Genomic DNA, 21,198 nt, shown 5'->3' on the forward strand with positions numbered 1-21,198 from the left:
GATTGCATGGCCATCCACACAATAAAACTGGTGGAAATTCCTGTGCATCAGTTTCTGCCTGTTGCCTCGTCCTATTGCACCAGGCAGAAGAACCTGCCCCAGCCTCTTGGCACCCTCCCGTAAGATGCTTATAGACATTGGTTATGTCCTCTCCCAGTCGCTTCTTCTCAAGGCTGAAGAGGTTCAACTCCCTCAGTCTTTCCTTCGAAGGGAGATAATCAAGTCCCTTGGAAAATGTTGTAGCTCTCTGCTGGATCCTCTCCAGGAATTCCATGTCTCCTACTGAGGAACCCAGAATTGGAGACGTGCCGCAGGAAGCTGTTTCGGGAGAGCATCACCCTCGGGCACAGGCGTGCACGCGGGTCAGGGCTGGGAACATGACACTGAAGTCTGAAGGAATGTATTTTTTTACAAAAGTGGTGGGTGCGCCGCTGAGGAAACCTCAGTGGCACCAACAGGTTGCAGAATGCACGAAGTGCTTCGGAAAGCCGGGCTGCCTCCGCTCTGCCTCCGGGAACAAGGCACTGCCCCAAGGGACGTCGCAAATAGCGACACAATAAGACACAAATCATGCCCTTTTCCCCCTGGAATAGCCCGAGGAGCACCAGCCGCGGCTCTGGGCCCACTGAAGGCTGAGGCTTGGGCCGACATGGGCTGCTCAGGTTGCCCTGAGCCCGGCGATGCCGCCGGTCCTGCCGGCATGCCCGCAGCTCCGAGCTCGCGGGGCGGGCTCAGGCTCAGGCCCAGCCCTGCGCGGGCGGGTCCCCACCGCCCCCGGCCCCGCCTCGGCCCCGCCCGGCCCGGGGCGGGTCCCGCCGGCCCCTCCGCAGCGCGGCCCCGCCCGCCCCGCCGCCGCTCCGCCTCCTGCGCGCCGCCGCCATGGCGGAGCTGGAGCTGGGGCAGCACTGCGGGGTGCCCGAGTGCCGCCAGCTCGGTAAGGGACGGCGCGGCGGTGCCGGCGGAGACGGGGATGGTGGGCCGGGGACCGTGCGGGGTTGCGAGAGGTGTCCCCCCCCCGATCGGGGAATGCTCTGTGCTGCTGCAGCCCTGCTCGGTGCAGTGCCAGCGTCTGTCACCTCGGTTGCCTCACCGGGTGGTTAACAGCCCGCTTGCCCCTTCCTCATACTTGATGCCTTCAGTGATCTCGGAGAGTGTGACTGGAAATGAAACCTCTCAGAAAGAAGCAGCAGAACGGCCTGTACAGAAAGCTTTCTGAGGGACCACTCTGAGATGAGGGGATCGGGATGATCGTGACCTGAGCTGCGTGGTCTGTCTGCATAAAATCCGAAGGATGGAGAAGCAGAGTAGTGGGCTGGACCTGGCATTTGCTGCCATTAATGATGTGGTGGAGTTCAGCAGACAGTGATGTGATTTTATGTGTAAGAATTTATGTGGTAAGCAGGGGATGTGTACAGAGGCTTAGGAAGTGTATGCAGTTTTAATCACACAAGGGCAGTATGTATGATGTGATGTGAAGAAGGGGCGGGATCATTATGACTGTCCAGTGGAGGAGATGCTTTCCCTTCCAAAGAGCCAGCATCTCCTCCGGGTGGCAGCCCATAAAAAAAAATGTAAATCATCCACTGTCAGTAAATAGTAACATAACTAGTAATTTTGATGGCTAGCCATATGTTCCAGTGTCACAGCTTGATATTGAAAAAAAGCTAAATTTAAAGCCTAATTCCAACTTCTGGAATGTATATAAATATAATTTACCTGCTCCTATGTTTTTCTGTAATATTAATTAGGGGAGTTAACAAAAGCAACTTCTAGCTAAAGTGTAGATGCAGTTGCTAAGTATTCTTATAAATACACCTACCCTGTGATGTTGGTAAGCAAAAGTTAATCATGTGAAAATTAAGCTAGAAAATATAAACAAAACAACAACCATGTTGTCTTAACTGAAAACAAATCTCTTTGTTTCAGATTTTCTTCCCTTTGTATGCGATGGTTGTTCAGGCATCTTTTGGTAAGTTCATAGAATCACAGACCACCTCAAGTTGAAAGGGTCCCACAAGAGTCAACAAATCCCACTCCCTACTCCTCACAGAACTAAAACTAAAGCATACTACTAAGTGTCATACAGACAATCATTGAACTCCAGCAGGCTTGGTGCCATGACCACTTCCTTGGGGAGCCCATTCCAATGCCCAACCACCCTAAGAACCTTTTCCTGATGTTCAACCTGAACTTCCCATGACACAGCTTCCTTCCATTTCCTCATGTTGTACCCTTGGTCACCAGGATTTCCTCATCCCAGGTGAAGAATCCTGTACTTGCTCTCATTAAATTTCATACAGTTGGTGAGTGCCCAGCTCTCTAGTCTATCAAGAATCTCTCTGTGTGACTTTTCCACCCTCAAGGGAATTGACAGCTTTTCCTGGTTTAGAAAGGTTGGCAACCATAGTATGTATCCAGATAATTTATAAAAATACTAAAGAGCACTGGCACTAAATTTGAGCCCTGGGGAACTCCACTGTCCACCAGATTGAAGCAACTGGCATGAACTGTGACTCTCTGAGCCCAAACCATCAGCCATTTGCTCACCCATAGTACTACAGACTTCTCTAGCTGTGTGCTGGACCTTTTTGTGCAGAAGAACACTCTGAGAGGCAGTGTCAAAAGCTTTGCTAAAATGCAAAACACCACATCTGCTGGCTTCCCAGTGTCATATAAATGGGTGACCTTGTCACAAAAGGAGATGGCTGATTATGTTTTCTTCTTGAAAAAATTTTGAGGTTTCTTGCAAGGTTGAAATCAGGGTCTGCACTTTGATTTACACTTCAGATTAGCAGAGGGCAGCTGAGAGAAACTCACTTCTCTCACACATTTGACTTCTAACATATCAGAAGCCTTCAAGGGATTTCTGCCATTATGGAAGAAATTTGAAAATCCATTAAAACAGAAAAGCTCTCGTTGCTTTGAACTGAACTCTTGAGCATGCTAATGTCTTCATTCTCTTGAAATGGTTTGTTTATCTTGAAGCATAAGTTCCAAAAGCTAAATATTTTACATTCTGAGAAAGAATATGATCTATCCATTCAAGAAGTGAAATGCATAGGATAGAACAAACTTTGGAGAAGAATCACTATCTAATTGAAGTTTTTCCGTGATAAAACTTGTCAGATGACTCTTAATATACTTAATACTTAAATGTTTTCACATGCAATTTTTTTTTCCTGGAACGTTGATAACAGTGTGATATTTTCTTCTTTTTCCACAAAGCCTTCAGCACAGGAGCCGCGATGCTCATGGGTGTTCTGAGGTAATCTAATAATATATGACAGCCTTAAATTAAAATTCCATGCAACTTAGCTGTGTGTTTTCAGACTAGATGAATGCATATGGTATTTAAATATGAATTATTTAACTCAGAATGTGAAAGGCTTAAAAAATGAATCTACTCTTTTTCTTCCCCTCAGAAGTAAATTGACTTTGAGTAGGATGATTGTTCTTTTTCAACCTCTGAGCTAAACATAACCAGGGCAAAAGTAGGAGAGAATAGCTGGACCAGGTTTGCCCATAAAATGGAGAGCTAGCACAGATCTTTGAGAAAGCTGGGTTGGTAACTTATATCTGTAGTATCTGTTTATTTACACAAAATATTTTGTACTTACTCCTAGGTGAATATAAGAACCAGTTCTGTGAAACCTGATCAGCACAGATCTTACCCATGCTCATACAAGGACTGCAATGGAAAGGAGCTTTTGCCAGTGTTATGTCCTTACTGTGAAAGACATTTTTGTCTCAAGTGAGCGGAACAGAATGTTTAAACATCAATATTCATTTAATAATGTATAGAAAACGCAACAGAAGTTTTACTTTGTTGTTTACAGACATCGTCATCAATCAGACCATGAATGTGAGAAGCTGGACACCCCAAAACCTCGAATGGCTGCCACCCAGCAGCTTGTTCAACATATTATAGGCAAGTACAGAGGCATATATATTCTTTTTCTTATATTTTTTTCAGGATACTATTTGAGTTTCTGACCTCCTTTGAGGGGTCAGGTTTGACCAAATAAGAAGAAAGGATGGGAGTTCCTTGGTTAAATAGCTCTAAGCTTACATGTCAACATTTAATACTGTTCATCTAAACTGAGCTGTTCATCTAATACTGTTCATCTAAACAACAGTACAAGGAACATCTAAAGAAGAAATAAGGCACAGGTTTCTTTCAGAATTATTGTCTTGTTGCCATTCTACAAGTACTATACTATAATGAATTGTACCTAGCCATTATTACTTATGTGTTAATCCATGTGCCATTAATGCAGTTGTGTTGGATGAGCATGTCAATCTGCTGGGATCACACCTACATAATCAAGATGCCCAGAAAAGTCTGATTCTACCATGTAATGTTTTGCAGGTTTTAAACAAGCTCTAGGATGGGCAAGAGAATAAACATCACTGCCCAGCTGGACAGTGGGGTTATGTGTAGAAAGGGGGACCTGAAATGTTGCCATATGAATGCTGTGGTAGCCACAGATGTAGAAGATCCAGAATTTGTATCTATTTGGCTTTTGCAGCCTGTGTTTACATGGTGATAGTGTTCATCTACCTTTCAGTGGAAAGGAATTCTGCTAGAACTAAAAATGCTGACACATGACTTTGGGAAACTATGAACAGACACAAAAAGGGATGGGATCCTTGGCAATACAATGAGACCCAACAGTCTATGTCATATAGTATGCTCAGGAAACTGTCAGAATGATGACACTAACAGTATAATATTGTTAGCAGATTCTAAGAAGAGTGACGAAGTGAAAAGCAAAAAACGTAAAGGAGCAAAAAACAGTGAGACAGCAGCAAAGGTGGCATTAATGAAACTGAAAATGCATGCATGTGGGGACAAGTCCTTGCCTCAGGTCAGTGGTGTTTGTTTTCAATAAATAATTGAATTCTCAAAGGAAGTGGAAAGATCACTAAATTGTTTGATCTTCATCGAGTTTCCTCGGTCCCTTGGTTTTGGATTTTATTTTTCAAGACCACAACTCTTTAAATGTACATTTCAGCCTGGTACCCAAAAGCAATCTCACTAGTCTTAGGTGTGTTATAAGTTCTGTGTGGAGTTTGGAGCAGGGGAATCAAATTCTATTACTTCATAGCAGAAATGTGTTTGCCTACCACGTGGCTGTCACATAGCACTGCAGGGACAAACAGGGTCTTTTGGGGATGTTTGGCAGAAAGAAGACAGCTATAAGTTTATTAAATCATATTATTTTAGCAGAATTTGATGATCAGCAGAGCATAGAACTTAATTATTGACTAGACCAGGATTTCTAGAATCACTGTAGCAGAATTTTGTAAGTAGTGCAGCACAGAATTTTGTAGCACATCTTAGCTTGTGGTTCTTTATCACCTGGACCCTTTTTGCAGATAATGTCAAATATTAATACTTGGCTAGCAATATCAATATTTCAGATCATCTAGCCCTGAAACATGTAATTGCTTGGTTTCCCCACCAAGACTGAATTTACATGTTGGGGCATTGCAGTGGACAATGTAGTCTTATCATAAGAATGTGCCTTAAACATTTGAGTTTGCTAATTTTGAGAGTGTAGAGGAATGAGTATGCCAACTTAGATTGGTACCAAGATATTTCAGGTGCAGATCCAGCTACTCACCCAGAATTAGCACCTGAAGATTGAGGGTGTTGTATATAAACAAAAACCAATTGTATGTGTAAAAAACCCATGTGAGAAATGGTTTTCATAAACTGCATAGCACAATTATCATCCCGTTCATGATGGAGGAAGGAGGTACAGATAACCTTCAGTACAATACACTGGGTGCTGTGATCATATTTTTGCAGCTGAGGTTTCTATGAAGGTAAAGTGATGATTCCTTGGGCATACTCCAGGTTTGTTCAGGCCAAAAAATCTGTCCAAGTTTCACTCATTTCCTGAAATGAGAAGAAATTACCCATTCTTGGGAATTATCCAAACTTCTGTGAAGGTAAATGGAGTCCCCATCTAGAAACAGTTTTTCATGTGCCCTTTGCTTTGGGAGTTAGTAAAGGGATGGACAGGTATTTTAAACTTCATAAGGTAGTAGTTAATAAGAACATTGCCACCCTGAAAAAAGAAAAGGTCTGACACTAGGGGGTTTATTAGACATTTTACTGTTGGAAAGCAGGAAAATGAGCTTCTTCCACTGGGCATCTGGTGAGTGTCTACTGGTTATTTTAAACATCAAGCAGCTTAAAGTAGGGCTTTACCTCATTTTTCCATAAGGAAACTTTGCCCTAGAGCTCATTTTAGTGGACCATTCCATTTCTTGACAGCACCATTACTTTGAGGACAGGTGGAACACCCAGGAAACTCCATGATTGTCCTAGGATTCCTGGAAGTTTTTCTTTCTTTTTAATGAATGTCATTGTGAGACTGCACAGTAGAGGGCATGAGAGTGTCAGCAAACTGCTGATGAAATCCTGCCAGAGTGGTAAGACCATTAGCTTTACCACAAACAAAGGCTTTCCGTAAGCCTTTCTTATTTTATCTCCATTAAGGGTGTAACACCACCCCTCGGGTGTTCAAGGGAGAAGTCCAACATAATTAATTTGCCAAGTGAACCAGGGGGCTTATTTCCTGCCCACAATTCATTTGGTCCCCAGAAAAGGTGACCTCCTGTGTGAGGCCCTGGCATTGTGTCTTCATGAATTGTTTTAATGTTTGTCTTCTTTTTCATGTTTTTCTAGACAGAAAGAATTTACTTTCAAGTATTTTTACCAAAAGGAAACAAAGAGAAAAGCAAACCCATGTTCTTTTGCAGTAAGTGGAGTATTGGCAAAGTAGTAGATTTTGCAGCTTCCTTAGCAAGCCTTAAAAATGACAACAACAAATCAACATCCCAGGTAAGTCAGCAATAACAAACATTTTCCAGGTTGTTGCATTTTGGTTTTGGTTTTTCTTCAGCCTTTTGTGCCTCTACCACCCCACTTCTTTCATCTTGGATAGGCAAATCTTGGTGTTAATTTCTGTCCTGTTTGTCTTACAGAAACTGAGATTATGCCATACTGCCTCTGGAGAAGCCTTGCCATTTGAGCACACACTGGAAACATGGCTATCTGATAAAGACTATCCATTGTACAATGGAGGGAATATAATTCTGGAGTATCTTGATAATGATGTTCTATTTATAGAAGATACAGAATCCTACTTTAGTTAGTCAGTAAATTTCCACAAGTAAAAAAAAAAAGCAGTATTTTTTAGGAGCATGGTATTAAAGCAAGTCCAGTTTTCTTTTTAAATCACTGGTATGCCAGAATGTCTTCCATTGTAAAGACACAATTCCCATCAATTTCTCAGTTGCTTGACTGACAGAAGAACTATGTCCTGAAAATAAAATTATAATTAACATTACAAATATTTACATTCTTGAATAAATTATTGCTCTATTGAGCTGTATAATATCAAGAAGTTTTTCTTAAATTTGGTATTTATTTTTGTGTAAGGGGTGGAAACAGTATGTCTTAATAAATAATGAAAACATAAACTTGCAGTATGACAGTTTTCTGAAGGAAAGAAACATAGTATGATAATGCAGCATCTTTTCTACATCTACACAAACAGATTTGATTGCATTTGGGAACCAGCACTGTCCATACACCAGGTCCACATTTTCTTCTTGTAATAGTTTAATGACATTTAGGAGGAAAACTTTATGAAGCAAAAGTAAATTCACTCAGATGTCTTCCTGATTGTAAATCTTATTGGGTGATTAGGTGGGGGATAAAAGATCTCAGTAAGCCTGTGACTTATTTTGCTTTAAGTATTCTTTACTGTAGTTTTGACATGACTAAGATATGAATAAATTACTTTACTGGATGTGGTGGGGATGTCATGCAAAGGAAGATGGTTTTGGTTTCCATGAAGGAAATGGTTTTCAGTGGCTGGATATTTTGGAAATCTTTGTCTCCTGTCAGTGGAAAGTACAGGAGCATTTTTCTGCTTTCCCCTGCCTGTCTCTCCAGCTGTTATCTTGCTTTCCAGTACAAGAGGAACAGTTCCCTTTTCCCTGGTTACTTGTTTTCCTCCCTTTCATCTGCAATTGTCTATTCATCTTTCTTTTTATCTTAGGCTGCTGTGGTACAGAATATGCAGTAAGAGCCCAACCAGCACTGTGGAACCAGTGAGCTGGGAAGAGCCCTAAGCAGAACTTTTTTCCCCACCCTGTTGCTACAAAAGCAAGAGAAAAATACTTTTGTGCAACAGGGTAATTTCCCCTTTTTTTAGCAGAAAATCTTCTGCTAAATCTCCAATAGTTTTCTGCTTACACCCTCCTGCCCCTGATTTTTCTGCCTTAGCATTTGCAGGCAGAATAACTGAAATAACACTTTTTTTGTGGATAAAGAGAAGATAGACTTGGGATGCAGGAAGTAAATCTTTGGGGAGACCTCAAAGGTTTTACCAGCATGGTTGCTTTCATCAATTGCCAGTAATGGCTAAGGTCTATCAGCCTGTAAATGACAGAACAAACATGGCAAGTCACAGTTGATAGGACTCCAAAAAGTTTTCACTATCATCTTATTCCAGGAATGTGTCTAGGATTGTACACAGAACCTCATTCCAGGTAGTTTTCAGAAACGGAGAAGCAAAACCAAATTAGTCTGACAGATAAATAATTGAGAAGAGATGAAAACTCCACCCTAATCAATGGTACTAGAAACAAAAGCAGAAACTTTTCCAGACCTCCAGGATCTTGCATAGGTTAGAACTGCTCTCATTTTACCTGTTTAGATTCCAACATATCTCTACTTAGAGTTTTGTTTTGTTTTTTTTAAACTCATTGTTTTAGCACATTTTCATACAGAAAGTTGAACAACTGCATTTGAAAAAAATAAAATATTTCAGAGGAGTCAGTTGTTATTTGAAACCACTGTTAATTTTACAGGCCTGTGTTTAGAAGGTGCTGAATTGTTTCACTTCTAAGTTAATAAACAAAACTTTAACTTCTAGTAGATGCAAAAAAAATTATGTAAAGTCATGCAAGCAAGAAAAAGATTTTATCAAAAGAAATATCTCCTGATTTTACAACAAACTGTACTTTCAGCCAAACCACAAAAATAGGTGAATATCAAGCATTTTAGTTGTTCTAGCTGTAATTTTGGAGAATGCACATGGTCAAGGATTTACAAACATTTTGTGAGATGCTGTGGTAGCAGCTTCTGGCCTTGTTCCAGTTCAAACATTGCTGCAAGGTTGGCATGTGTTTGTAATATATGCATGTAATATATGCAACAGTTTGGAAAGAGTTGTATTAACACCAAGAGTTCAATTCGGCTTGGACATGTGACCTGTTAGATCAACTGGGCAATGCTGTACTAAACAAAAAATAATATACCACACTAAGAAAGCAGGCAGTAATCTCTCATACTTTTATTTTCACAATTTTCTCTTTCTCTGTTTGTTTGGGAAAAGTAGGCACCCTGGGGTGTGATCTGTATTTGTCTGGTTTGCAGACTTTTTTTATCAATACATCACCTCTGTTCATCCAGTTTATCAGGTGACACTTAAAAATACACCTTGCAGCTTACTTTTCCTCCTAGTAGCCTCATATATAAAATGCAAAATTTCATTTCAGCTGGAATAGAAATTGTAGTTTCGATTAGGAAAATTCTTACACTTGTTAGGAGAGAACGTCAGGCATTCCTGTTTTACTTCTGTTGATTTTAAGATGAATGCAGAATTTGAAATCTCCTGTAAAGCCCTTGCTGTAATGTTAAGTATACATTAGTGATGTCAAAAAAGCCATTTTTCATAACACTCACGCAGTCCTATATAGATTGCGCTGAGGCATGTTCAGCTGCTTGCCTCAACAAACACCAAATCTGAGCCAAAGTGCCTCTTTCAGTGGTCTGTGTGCTTTTGGTATAACCTTGTAAAGAACAACTTGCAAAATGATCAATAAAAACACAACTTATCATCTCTGCAGTTCTTTAGTGACTGTGAATACTTTAAAAAGCAGGCTTATTCTTGTTTATGAGATGGGAAGGAGGAAATGTGGAATTCTACAGTGACTTCCCCCACACAACAGATTCAGCGAAAGAGTGGAAACTTGTTCAGTGATGTGGAAAGGACAAAACTAACCCCCTTTGGCCTAGCTGTGCCTTGGGCTGGCACTGGGGCAGTGGGGTAGGACTGCTTCTTTTGGTGTGGTAGACATTTTATGGTTATTTTAAGTGTAAAGCAAATTGCAACCCTTTACCTGTTTAGCCAGATCGCCATTTTACATAGGACAGTCAGTTATATCAGCAGCAATTTGTAAGGACAAACAAGCCATCAGTGTTTTGTCTTTACCTGATAACAGAAAATAGGCTCAAAATACAACAGGGGTAAAAATTACATCGGTATTAGTCAGGCTTGGAAAGTTTTTTCCTCTATATGGTTTTAATTAATATTGAAGATGTATCAGTTGCACTGAAAATTGCTTTCAAAAACCGCTGAACTCTGTGTACTTGCCCTCCCTGAGGGTTCGGTGGCACTGACACGGGTGTCCCAGAGATGATGTGGATGCCCCGCCCCGGGAAGGGAACAAGGCCCGGTTGGATGGGGCTCTGACAACCTGGTCTAGTGCAAGGGATCCCTGGCCACGGCAGAGGCGCTGCTTATGATCTTGTGAAAAACGCCAATCACTTGTTTTTAAAATTTTTAAAAGTTTAATAGTAATAAAATAGTTAAAAAGAATAGTAACACAATTAGAGTAATAACAATTTGGACAAATTAAATTAGGACAATATGAGACAATAAAAACAAAGAGTTACGGACGTCCGGGTACCTTTTTCTGGGCATCACGAGCCCGAAAAAGGACCCCCGTTAACAAAGGATTAACCCTTAAGAACAATAGCCCGTTGCATATTCATACACCTCATACATGATGCATAAATTCCATTCAAACACAGGATTCTGTCTGGTCAGTGTCAACTTCCTTCTAATCCTAACAGCGCCTCCAAGCCGGGAAGAAGTTGGTTTCTTCTGATAAGAAGGCAATAAATTCCCTTTCTCTGAAAGATCTAGGTGTCCTGTGGCTGCTATCTCGCTGCAAGCCCTTTCTGTTAAACAAAGCATGCTATATAGCATCATTTCTATTTTAACAATTTTTATAACCTAAAACTATATTTAACACAGTACTTAAGAAAATTATTACAGCATTATTTTCTAACACAACACATATAATATTCATTTTAATATTTGCGAAAAGCCAATCATAAAATACATGCATTTTTCACAATCTTTAAACCAACTTCCAACCCAAACCATCCTTTCAATTCTATGATAAACTTCAATCGCGTGCTCCATGGGAGAGTATTTACGGTATCTCCGCCCTGCCACGTCTAATTAACAAGAAGAACTCGACGTCCAAGCCTAATTTCACCACCCCCCCTGTACATTTTGACAGCGCCTGCGCCGAGGCGGCCTCGCCCAGCCCCGGGCTCCCTCACACGCAGGCGCGGGCGCCACCGAGGGGCGGCGGCGGAGGGGGCGGGCCCGCCGGTGGCCTCGCGCGCGGCGCCTGCGCCTGGCGGCAGCGGCCGCGCTGAGAGCGGCGCGCGAGGCAGCCGCCATTTCGGGCGCCGCGAGGGGCCGCGCGTCCGGCAGCGCTCGGGACGCGTCCGGCAGCCCGGGGCGGGCCGGGGCGGGGCGTGCGCGCTGCCTATTTCCGCCTTTGAGCAGTACTTAAATCAGGTGAAGGAAAAAACCTCGAATTTGTAAAAATAAATAAAAAAAAAAAGAAGAAGAAAACAAGCCCTAATAATTTTTGGTGTTAATCTTTCCTTTTGCTAGGCTCTTTATCTCGGGAAAGATGGCAGATCCCTGGCAAGAATGTATGGATTATGCAGTTGGTTTAGCAAGGAAAGCTGGGGAGGTATGTATAAGCTCTTTATAAATAATAAGGTGATTTATTGAGTCTAATATGTATATACCTTCTGAAGGAGGTTGATGTTGGAATTTCTTTTGGGTAGTGTTTTGTCAAAAACCTAAATGGGCAGAATAGTTTGTGATGTTCAAGTACAAGATTGGAGTGTCTTTTATGTTTGGAAATCTGTTAACTCAAGAAAACAACTTTGCACTTTTCCTTGCCTTGGAGTCCGATTAAAGACTAAGGAGTAGCTTCTGTTCCTTGAGTTTGATTTAAAAAATAAAATTCAGAATTGTGGTAAACAAAGAGCATGTCGATTTTCCCCCTTAAACTACTGCTGTCTGCGGTATTATTTTACCACCTGAAAGCTGGTGACAGTCTTTTCTTGGGGACACCTCAGTCAGCTTTGTAGTGGGACTCGTTGATGGCACTCAATGCCATATTGTGTTCTCTCTGTCCTTGGAAGTGTCCAGGGCCAGGCTGGACAGAGCTCTAAGTCTGGTCTGGAGGAGGTGTCCCTGCCCATGGCAGTAGAGCTGGAGCTAGATGGTCTTTTAAGCTCCTTCCAACCCAAACCAATCTAATCTGTGATTGTTTCTCTTCATGAAGACTGCTTTGCTTCTGTAAATAAGAACCATCCCTTACAGTGGTGATATTTTGCCATATGAGGTGTGAGATGGCTTAGAACAAGAAAAGGTTTGTACATCTTGGTAAAGCCTCAGCACAAGTGGTTACCAAATGTTTTGGTTCTTAGTAGGTCTTGTTAATACATTGAAGGCTGCGGCAGGCAAACAAGATGTCACATGTAACAATTCTGTCCCCTGGAGCTGCAAAGTCTGTGAAACATTGTCTCTGCAATGCCTCATTTAATAAACTCTTCCCTCAGAAAATCTTTTTGAGTTACAGTGAAATAATTCTGTGGGCTGTGAGACATGGGTTCTTGCTTAAGCTGATACTGATAGTTTTAAGATCATAAATGCAGGGTCTGGCTAAAAATACCTGACTTGAGCTCAGTGTTAGGTGTTTTATTCAACTCTGGTATTTAAATTTGTAAATCTAAAATTTGTCCTTATAAAATGGTTTCCAGTTTCATCTACCTGGAGATCTTCCTTTTGTACTTAGATTTAAAGCTATGTAAAACTTTGTACTGAATAGGGGCTAGATATACAAGTCCCAGCTCCTGCAGTTAAATCCAGGTTATGTCACTGCTTGTGTTTTGTGTGTGCAGTACAGAAAATGATTGTAAAAATTATGTTAGGTTTTTTTGAAATATTTATTTGAAACCTAATATTTTCCATATTGCTAAAAATGAAAGATAATTTTTTGTTTTTGTTTCAACAGATAATCCGTGGAGCACTCAAAGAAGAAATATCTGTTATGACTAAAAGCTCACCTGTAGATCTAGTGACAGAAACTGATCAAAAAGTAGAAAACTTTATTATTTCTTTGATAAAAGAAAAGTATCCTTCTCACAGGTATGGCTTGTTGTATGCTTTTGACAGAAGAAAAATGGAAAGTTTATGATTTTGCCTGGCAGAGTTTTATTACAGCTGGCATGCTGCCAAGTTGTAGCATTACCTTCAATAAATTAAGTATTTTAGTGTAGTAATGGGTTGAAGTTTTGCCCAGGGCTGTAGTAAGAAAACAAGGTGTCCCCAGGTCTACTGTCATGAGACAAAACTTAGGCTGAAAGTCACTTCCAGTTGAGAAACTTCCTGGTTATTGTGTTGGAAAGTGAAAGGTGGCCCCAGGAGACCTAAACCCCAAATTTCTTGTCTGCTTTTGAAACTAGTGTGCCTTTGCTGTCTGTGTTGGATGGGTCCTGTGGAACTGAGTGTGCCTTTGGCAGATCTCATACAGTTTTACAACATAAAACATCCTTAAAAGAAGACAGGGTCTTCTGCATAACAGAAAGACTGGAATTCTCATACAAAATACTGGTTTTCTTATTGCTCTTCCCCTTTTTTCCCCTTCTTCCATTGCTCTCTATAGCCCTGTCCCCCACCCCCTGAGGAATGTATTTTGCTTACATGGGTCTGTCTTAAGCATTTTGACATAATGGCTCAAGCTCAGTGCAGTTTCCTTAAAGTCAGTTTGCTAATTTTTCTTTCATTTTCTTGGAGATTTTGTTATTGTAGCTATGTAACGTGAAATGTAAGAAATTGATATAGAACTGGAACAGCTGAGGTGGTGCAAAAGTTCAGTAACCAAATTAGTGTAAGCATACAGACTTTGTGGAATGACCTTGAAGTAACAGTTTCTGTGACATTGATTAGCATTTCAGAATATTTTAGCTTCTTTTTATTTTAGGTAACCAGTGTCACATTAGACATAATGGTGCTGAACTTTCTAGTGAATTACTCATCCACCTATATTCAGTCTCGTTTTTCTGAAGGTCTGCTGCTTTTTGGAAACATGCTGTTTCTCTCTGATTAGTCACTTCTGTAGTTAATCATAAAACTCCCAGTCAATATTAAAGAGACCTCATCTGTTTCCTCACAGCAGTTATTTTACGTGGTTTTGGAGGAAAGTGTGTGTTTGCTGCAAACTTTTCATAGGTTGAGTAATGTGTGATAGATTGTGACAACCTGCAAAAGGCCTCAAAGAGAATTCCTCCCACTTAGACCCATTCTAATAATTTTGCAGTCTGAAACACTTTTCTGAGTAGCAAAACTTGTGGAATTTGGGGTGCTGTGTCCTGGGGTTTAGTACTGTGGCTGAGCATGCACTCACCCATCTTCTTCGGGAACTCTGGTTTGAATTTCATCCCTTTATCATGTTACCATTTTGTCATGCTTGTAAAACTAAACTTTTGAGATTAACAACTTTCTGTCATATTTGGGTTGAAATCAGTCTTCAAATTTAACAGTTGCTATATGTCCTAACCAGGTATGTAAGACCACAGAAACATTCTTCACTGAAAACACAAACTGCAAAATAATGTTGTATAGCACAAATAAGCTGAAAGGTGTAAATAACTATAGGTACTTCTAACAAAATTTGATTATGCTGTTACTGGAAAAAAGTTATGAAAATGTCAATGTTCTGAATGCTAAATTCTGGTATTATTCTAGTATATTGTGAATGCTAAATTCTGGTATTGTTTCTATGTTGAAACATAAAATTCTTTTCCCCACATATTGTGCTTATCCTTGACATCATAAATATTAATGCAAACTTGGTCAGATACGGTTGGTGCTTTCTGGATAAATACTGTATTTCTCAGCTTTTTGCATATGATCACTGGTGATACTCAAAGCTTCATCTCACTTTTAAGAATTTCAATGTCAAGGACAATGTTGTAATTCAGACATTTTAAACATTTTCTGTCTTTCTACTCTAGCTTTATCGGCGAAGAGTCTGTTGCAGCTGGAGAGGGCAGCATTCTGACAGATAACCCCACATGGATTATAGACCCTATTGATGGAACCACCAACTTTGTACACAGGTCCACCTTTCCTTTCTTTCATGTTAGCAACCTCATCTGTTTACCCTTTTTCTTTCTCCAGTTCCATGAAAGTAAAGTTGTTTTTAATTTTTAAGCTATTTTAAAAGACATACTATGAACTTGTTAATAGTTACAAATTGCTGCTTATTGAGAGCCATTGGGCAGGCTTTGCAAGCATTTTAATGTTCCTGTGAGTGTTGTAATAGTCTTGCTCTGTTACCTACATCACCTGTTCCATATGAGGCCTGTATTATATAGCAGGGGTCAGCAGCCTTTGGCATGGATTTCAGAGATAGATGGGCAGATTTCAACAGGAGCAGGATACAGAATAAGAAGTTGCAGCATCTTCAGAAAGGAAATAACAGCTTCAGGTGCTGATTTCTAAGAAATTTCAAGTCCATTGAGGTCTAGGAGCCCCAGCTATGAAAGAAAGCAGGATATCACCAGTAATTACCAATGATATTTCACACCAAGATGAGGAGGGGACTTAGAGAGTAATGCTGAGAGCCTATTAATTGCATCTTTTAAATGTGATAGATTTTGGCCCCAGTGAGCTTTTCTGAGTCGGCTTGATTTCAGTTTTGAAATGACTGCTGCTATGTGCACAATGGCTTTGAAACACCTTCTGAATCCTGCTGAATAACATGTTCAGAAAGTTATAGGGAAAGAACCCATTCTGCTGAATCCACAGGCTTAAAAGTTGGCGTTTTTTGCAGAAAGAATGAAAGCAAATGTCTAGGAATTGAAAAAAAAAAGTAAAAATTAATTCATTGGTTGATTGTTTCGAACTTAGACTGAGATGCAATCCACCATGTTTTACATAGTCCCACTCTCTTCACCCTTCCTGCATTCTTCAATATCTCTTTTTGTCATGGCTTTGGTGGAGAAAGGGGAGGTGGTGGGAGAGCTACCTTGGTTCTTTCTATGAGACCATTTTGGCCAGCTTGTTCCTTCTGAGAAAGGCTGGTAGCATAGAGGCTTGTTTGCATTCTTTGGCTGTAAAAAACAGTCCCTAGGCTAGGAACAGCTCTAACAGGACTGGCAGCCCTAGTGGGTAGAAAACTTTGTGTTTCAAATGGTAACCAGTGTTGTTGGCTCTATTGTCAGCTAAATTGTGCAAATTACAGAAAACTCAGTTCTGTGTAGTCCGAGTTTGTTTTTGAAATATACATTACATTTAACTGTCTTTATTAAGAGTAAGCATGGTAATGAAAGAAATTTAGTATCTACTATAAATTAGTGAAATGTTTTGTTTTGTAGGTTTCCATTTGTGGCAGTTTCAATTGGCTTTGTTGTAAACAAAAAGGTATAGTTTTTATTACTTAATATCTAATCCAATTCAAATTAATTGCTTGCTTCTAGTTACAACTAAGTTCTGTAATTTCCTATTTCACAGGAAATAGGAATAAAGGGAAAAACCCCACAAGGTAATTTTCCTTTTTCTTGCAGATAGAGTTTGGAATTGTGTATAGTTGTATAGAAGACAAGATGTATACTGCCAGAAAAGGAAAAGGTGCATTTTGCAATGGTCAGAAACTGCAGGTATCAGGCCAAGAAGGTAAGCTGAACTGAGGAGCTTCTTTCAGGTAATTGCCAGATTGCAAGTGGGACAGAAGAAATTTGGGGCCTGGACATATTGATATTTCTTAGCTCACAGTTTTGTTTTGCAAGACTTTCTTTGGCCATCAAGTAAAATCCATGCTTCAAAGGACATCTTCTAAGATCTCAAGACTTTTTTAATTTTTATAGCAATAGAATTCTGTTTAGTACTGGCATCAGTTAATGTATATTCACAGTTGGAGCAGATCATGCTTCTTTAATTGTATTTTTTTTCCTGCAATTTTCCAAATAATGACAGATTTTTATATGTTTGATATATGTACTATTTTATTAAGATACCTCATACTTTTATTCAGTCTTATAAGAAAGCAATGAAGTAAACTCTGCTAGTTACTGTGACTGTTTAAGTTGTGCTGTTGGAAGAGTGAGGTTTTGTTTCTTTTCCAGACATTACAAAGTCCCTTTTAGTAACAGAATTGGGGTCAAATCGTGATCCAGAGGCTATAAAAATAATTCTTGCTAATATGGAAAGACTTCTCAGTATTCCTATTCATGGGTAAGGTACTTCCTATTTCTGTAAATATTTATATATGCTGGTGGTTAATATTGTAAATACAATAATTTTTAGAAAGCTTTGGTTGCATTATATTTGACACCTTAAATATGAAATGTGATTTAAATGTTTTTGTCTAGTAGCTTCCACAGAGAAACTGTATTTAACTTTTTCAAGCTGAGACATGCAGCAGAGAGTGCTAACAATGAGTGTTGGGAAGCAAAGCATGTTTGGGCTTGCAGGACTACAAAGTGTTGTATTTAGTAGTTAAAAAAATTAAATACAATTTTGTGCCTTTTTTTTCCCCCTAGATAAAACTGGATGAACAGAAACTATATGACATTTTTAAATTTCCTTTCCTTGTAGTAATGAAAATTGTTTTATATATATATATAAAAGACAAAAGTAGATCTCCCTTTCCTCTTTCAAAACTATACAGTTTTAATCTGAGTAGTTTAAATTGTCCATAAACTGCTCCTGTTTTGGTTGCATTCCCTGCTTTTTCTCCTCCAGATAAGCCAGTCTACATTTCCACAAACCATCTTGTATAAAGCTGTTTTCAGTAGACAGTTTCCATTACTCAACCGTATCTGTGTTTCTGATCTAACAAGTTTTATGCCGAGATTCTTGGGATTCTTGTTTTGACACTTAACATGTAGGTTTTTTCCTATTTTCAAAAAGTCTTCTGATGTTGCTAAGTAATTTATGCTAAGATGTAAGTAGGAAATACATTTTAGATGTGTTGTGAGTTCAACTTAGCAAGTAAGTGTGACTTGTACTAAAAACTGCAGTTATTTCAGTTAACAGTAAACTGTACATTAAATTGTGATTGATAGCAGCTAAACTATTGCAAGAAGCAACTTAAATCAGCTCCAGTCTCAAATTATTGTTTACAAATAAAATGCCTAAGTACATTGACATTTCCAAAAGAAACTGGAATTTGTGACCTGAGGATTTGGTGAAGTTATTGAGACCGAATTTATGCTGTGTAATTTAGTTTTTATGATTATTACTGTTAGAGGGTTTGGCAAGTCAGAGATGTTTACTGAGCATCATCAGAGAAACTGAAAAAAAAAAAAAAAGTGTTTTCAGCACTGAAAAGTGAAAAGCGTACACTCTCCTTGAATTCAGGCATTCAAAGAGCAGAATAGACTGTTACTGTTTCATGGGAAATAATCTTCCATAATGTTTTAGTTCAAGAAATCATTTAAAATGTGTTTAAACAAAAATTTATTAACAGAATTTGCAAATGTAATTTCTACAAATTTGCTGTATTTTGAAAACTGTCCAAGTAACACTTCATTTCCATTTTTTTCATGTTTCACTGCAGCACTTCATCATGCTTGCTGTAGTTCAGTTCACTTCCATCATGACAATTCTGTGTTCTCTGTATTGTCTGTTACAGACGCTGTAACTTTTTTGCAGACTCTCCTCTGTTAAAACAGCATCTTGTATCTCCCTTAGGATTAGAGCTGTTGGTACAGCAGCTGTGAACATGTGCCTTGTGGCAACAGGCGGAGCTGATGCCTATTACGAGATGGGGATTCACTGCTGGGATATGGCAGGAGCTGGAATCATTATTACTGAAGCTGGTGGAGTGCTGCTGGATGTAACAGGTAAATGCATGGGCCTGCATGATGCTCTCCTGTCCTTTTAAATGGCTGATGGGGAGCAAAATGTAGCTGACTTGATAAGGCAAGTTCTTTTCAGTCCTCTTTCCAAGCTACCACTACTGAGCAGTTCCCAGCCTGTTAACAGATGAGGAATGGGTTAATTGTATGTTCTTGGGCAAGATGACAACCTTTAGTCCCTTGGCTGGACTCCTGGAAAAGTGAAGAAAGACAGTAAACATCCATTGAAGAGAATTTAAATGTGGCTCATATGAGATACTTGTTGTGTTAAATGCATTTTTGTCCAGAGGAAAAATTTGGTCCTAAATAATAATGTATAATTTACACTCAATTTTTTCAGTGCTTATTTTCATACCAACTTTTAATTTTCTTCATACATAAACTGGTTGCTTTGTTTGCTTTGCTTTCTAGGTGGGCCATTTGATTTGATGTCTCGGAGAATAATTGCAGCAAGTAGTCGAGCTATTGGGGAGAGGATAGCCAAAGCCCTTCAAGTAATTCCTCTGAGAAGAGATGATGCAACCAACTGAGCACCAAAGCTGCACCATAAATGTCCTTATCTAATGTTGTCTCATTTTCCCACATGGTGGTCGTGCTGCCTTGAGTAGATGGTAGTCTTTCAGTACTGGTGTGGCTGCTAAGTAGAGTTTTGAGATTGAACATCATTCTAAGTAAGCTGTAACTGTTGAGTATTTTATTCACCATCACAATTAGATAAAATCTAGAAAAATAAATAAATATATGCAACTAGTATTTTCATGTTTTATACTATACTGGAACACATAGCAAGAGACTCTTTGATGTATAGATAAATAAAGATCTCTAATTCTGTCAGTGACAGAAACAAAACCCACTGTCCTAACACCACATCATCACATCTGCTCCTGAACCCAAGAAGATGAAGGCATTACTGTTTATGCAGTCTTTGTCTGGTCTCCAGTGTATCCATTTCCTTACCTCATTGCAGTTTTTATAGAGGTGGTTCACACATTTCCAAACCTGTTGGTTGCTTGTAGTTTTGGTTGCAATTTAAAGCCTTTATTACTTCCATATCATTGGTTTTGTAGTCATCATTCTGCCTTTCCAATGGTAGATGGACACTATCTCTTCTTTGGCCTCGTTTGTGGCTAGTACACTTGCAAATCCATTACAATTTCAAAAGTAATAGTTATTGTGCCAGAAAATATGTTCATCTTCCAGAATCAAGTTCTGAGCACACCTATCACCAAATGTACTTACTTGAAATTAAGATGCAGTATGATTTTAATTTTAATTTTGATTGAGTTTCTTCATGGATGAATGTGTTTCAAAGTCTAAGGAATCATTAAATCCAAGAGAGTTTTCAATATTTCAGCTGGCAAAAAAAATAAGCCCACAGTCCATATTTTTTACATAATTTTCTAATTTTTTCATAAGCTACAAAAGCAATGACCAACCAGGACCAGGTTTCCATTGTGTTTTACAGAATGTACACAGAGGAAGATGCATACCTGAATGTAAAGGGTAGTGATTTCATTCTAGGTGTCAGTTGTTGTAAACTTTGAAAATTGTACTGGTTCTCTGCATTTTTGTATTTAAGATTGTTAAAAGCATCAGTGCACTGTTCAGATAATTAATGCACTTTAAAAAAAAGATGTCACATCAGTTTTTAGATTTTTTTTTTTGTGTTGAAAAGAAAATTGTCTCACTGGTTGCTTAGTTAAGACACAACAGTGCTTTGGAAAACCTGACTTTATGTACTACTGTCTCACTATTTTTACTTGGAAAAATGGTATATTGAAGTTTCATGAGATTGCATATTATAAATGTCAGGTTCTTATATCAGTTGATTTATGCAGATTTTTCAGAAACACTTAATTTGATGATGTACCTAATGCCAGGTGATAAATGTTAACAAGGGCAGCCTCCTATTTAAAGGTCTTCCCAAAAAGCCAGACTTAGAATTACTTTACTTTTTAAATTCCTGTTGACAAGGATGTAAACCTTCTGAGCATTTCACTGTAACTTTATTGCTGTAAACAATATGTGTAGGATCATGGTTATTTTTGAAATGTCTTCTGTACCATTTCTGAGGCTTTTGTATAACAAAATCTGCATAACTTTATTTGTGAAATGGAGATGTGTCTAAAAAGTACTTAAGATGG

At 39.2% G+C, this 21,198-nt stretch overlaps 2 protein-coding genes across 2 annotated transcripts; both read left to right on the forward strand.

Moving 5' to 3' along the window:
- The first annotated feature begins 852 nt into the window (after window positions 1-852).
- Window positions 853-7,200, forward strand: ZFAND1 (zinc finger AN1-type containing 1). The gene is made up of 8 exons (XM_054278987.1): window positions 853-934; window positions 1,927-1,969; window positions 3,226-3,265; window positions 3,624-3,751; window positions 3,837-3,928; window positions 4,744-4,868; window positions 6,701-6,856; window positions 7,000-7,200. The coding sequence occupies exons 1-8, from the start codon at window positions 880-882 to the stop codon at window positions 7,168-7,170; spliced, it is 810 nt and encodes a 269-aa protein (XP_054134962.1). The 5' UTR covers window positions 853-879; the 3' UTR covers window positions 7,171-7,200.
- Window positions 7,201-11,591: 4,391 nt separating this feature from the next.
- IMPA1 (inositol monophosphatase 1) lies at window positions 11,592-20,961 on the forward strand. The gene is made up of 9 exons (XM_054295658.1): window positions 11,592-11,687; window positions 11,787-11,868; window positions 13,204-13,337; window positions 15,206-15,310; window positions 16,571-16,616; window positions 16,760-16,868; window positions 17,318-17,426; window positions 18,888-19,039; window positions 19,466-20,961. Exons 2-9 carry the CDS (start codon window positions 11,806-11,808, stop codon window positions 19,582-19,584), a joined length of 837 nt encoding a protein of 278 aa, XP_054151633.1. The 5' UTR covers window positions 11,592-11,687; window positions 11,787-11,805; the 3' UTR covers window positions 19,585-20,961.
- Window positions 20,962-21,198: the final 237 nt, after the last annotated feature.

Source organism: Melozone crissalis, unplaced genomic scaffold (genome assembly GCF_028551555.1).
Source record: "Melozone crissalis strain CALT ecotype California unplaced genomic scaffold, PUWL_Pcris_2 ptg000002l_1, whole genome shotgun sequence".
NCBI classification, from domain to species: Eukaryota; Metazoa; Chordata; class Aves; order Passeriformes; family Passerellidae; genus Melozone; species Melozone crissalis.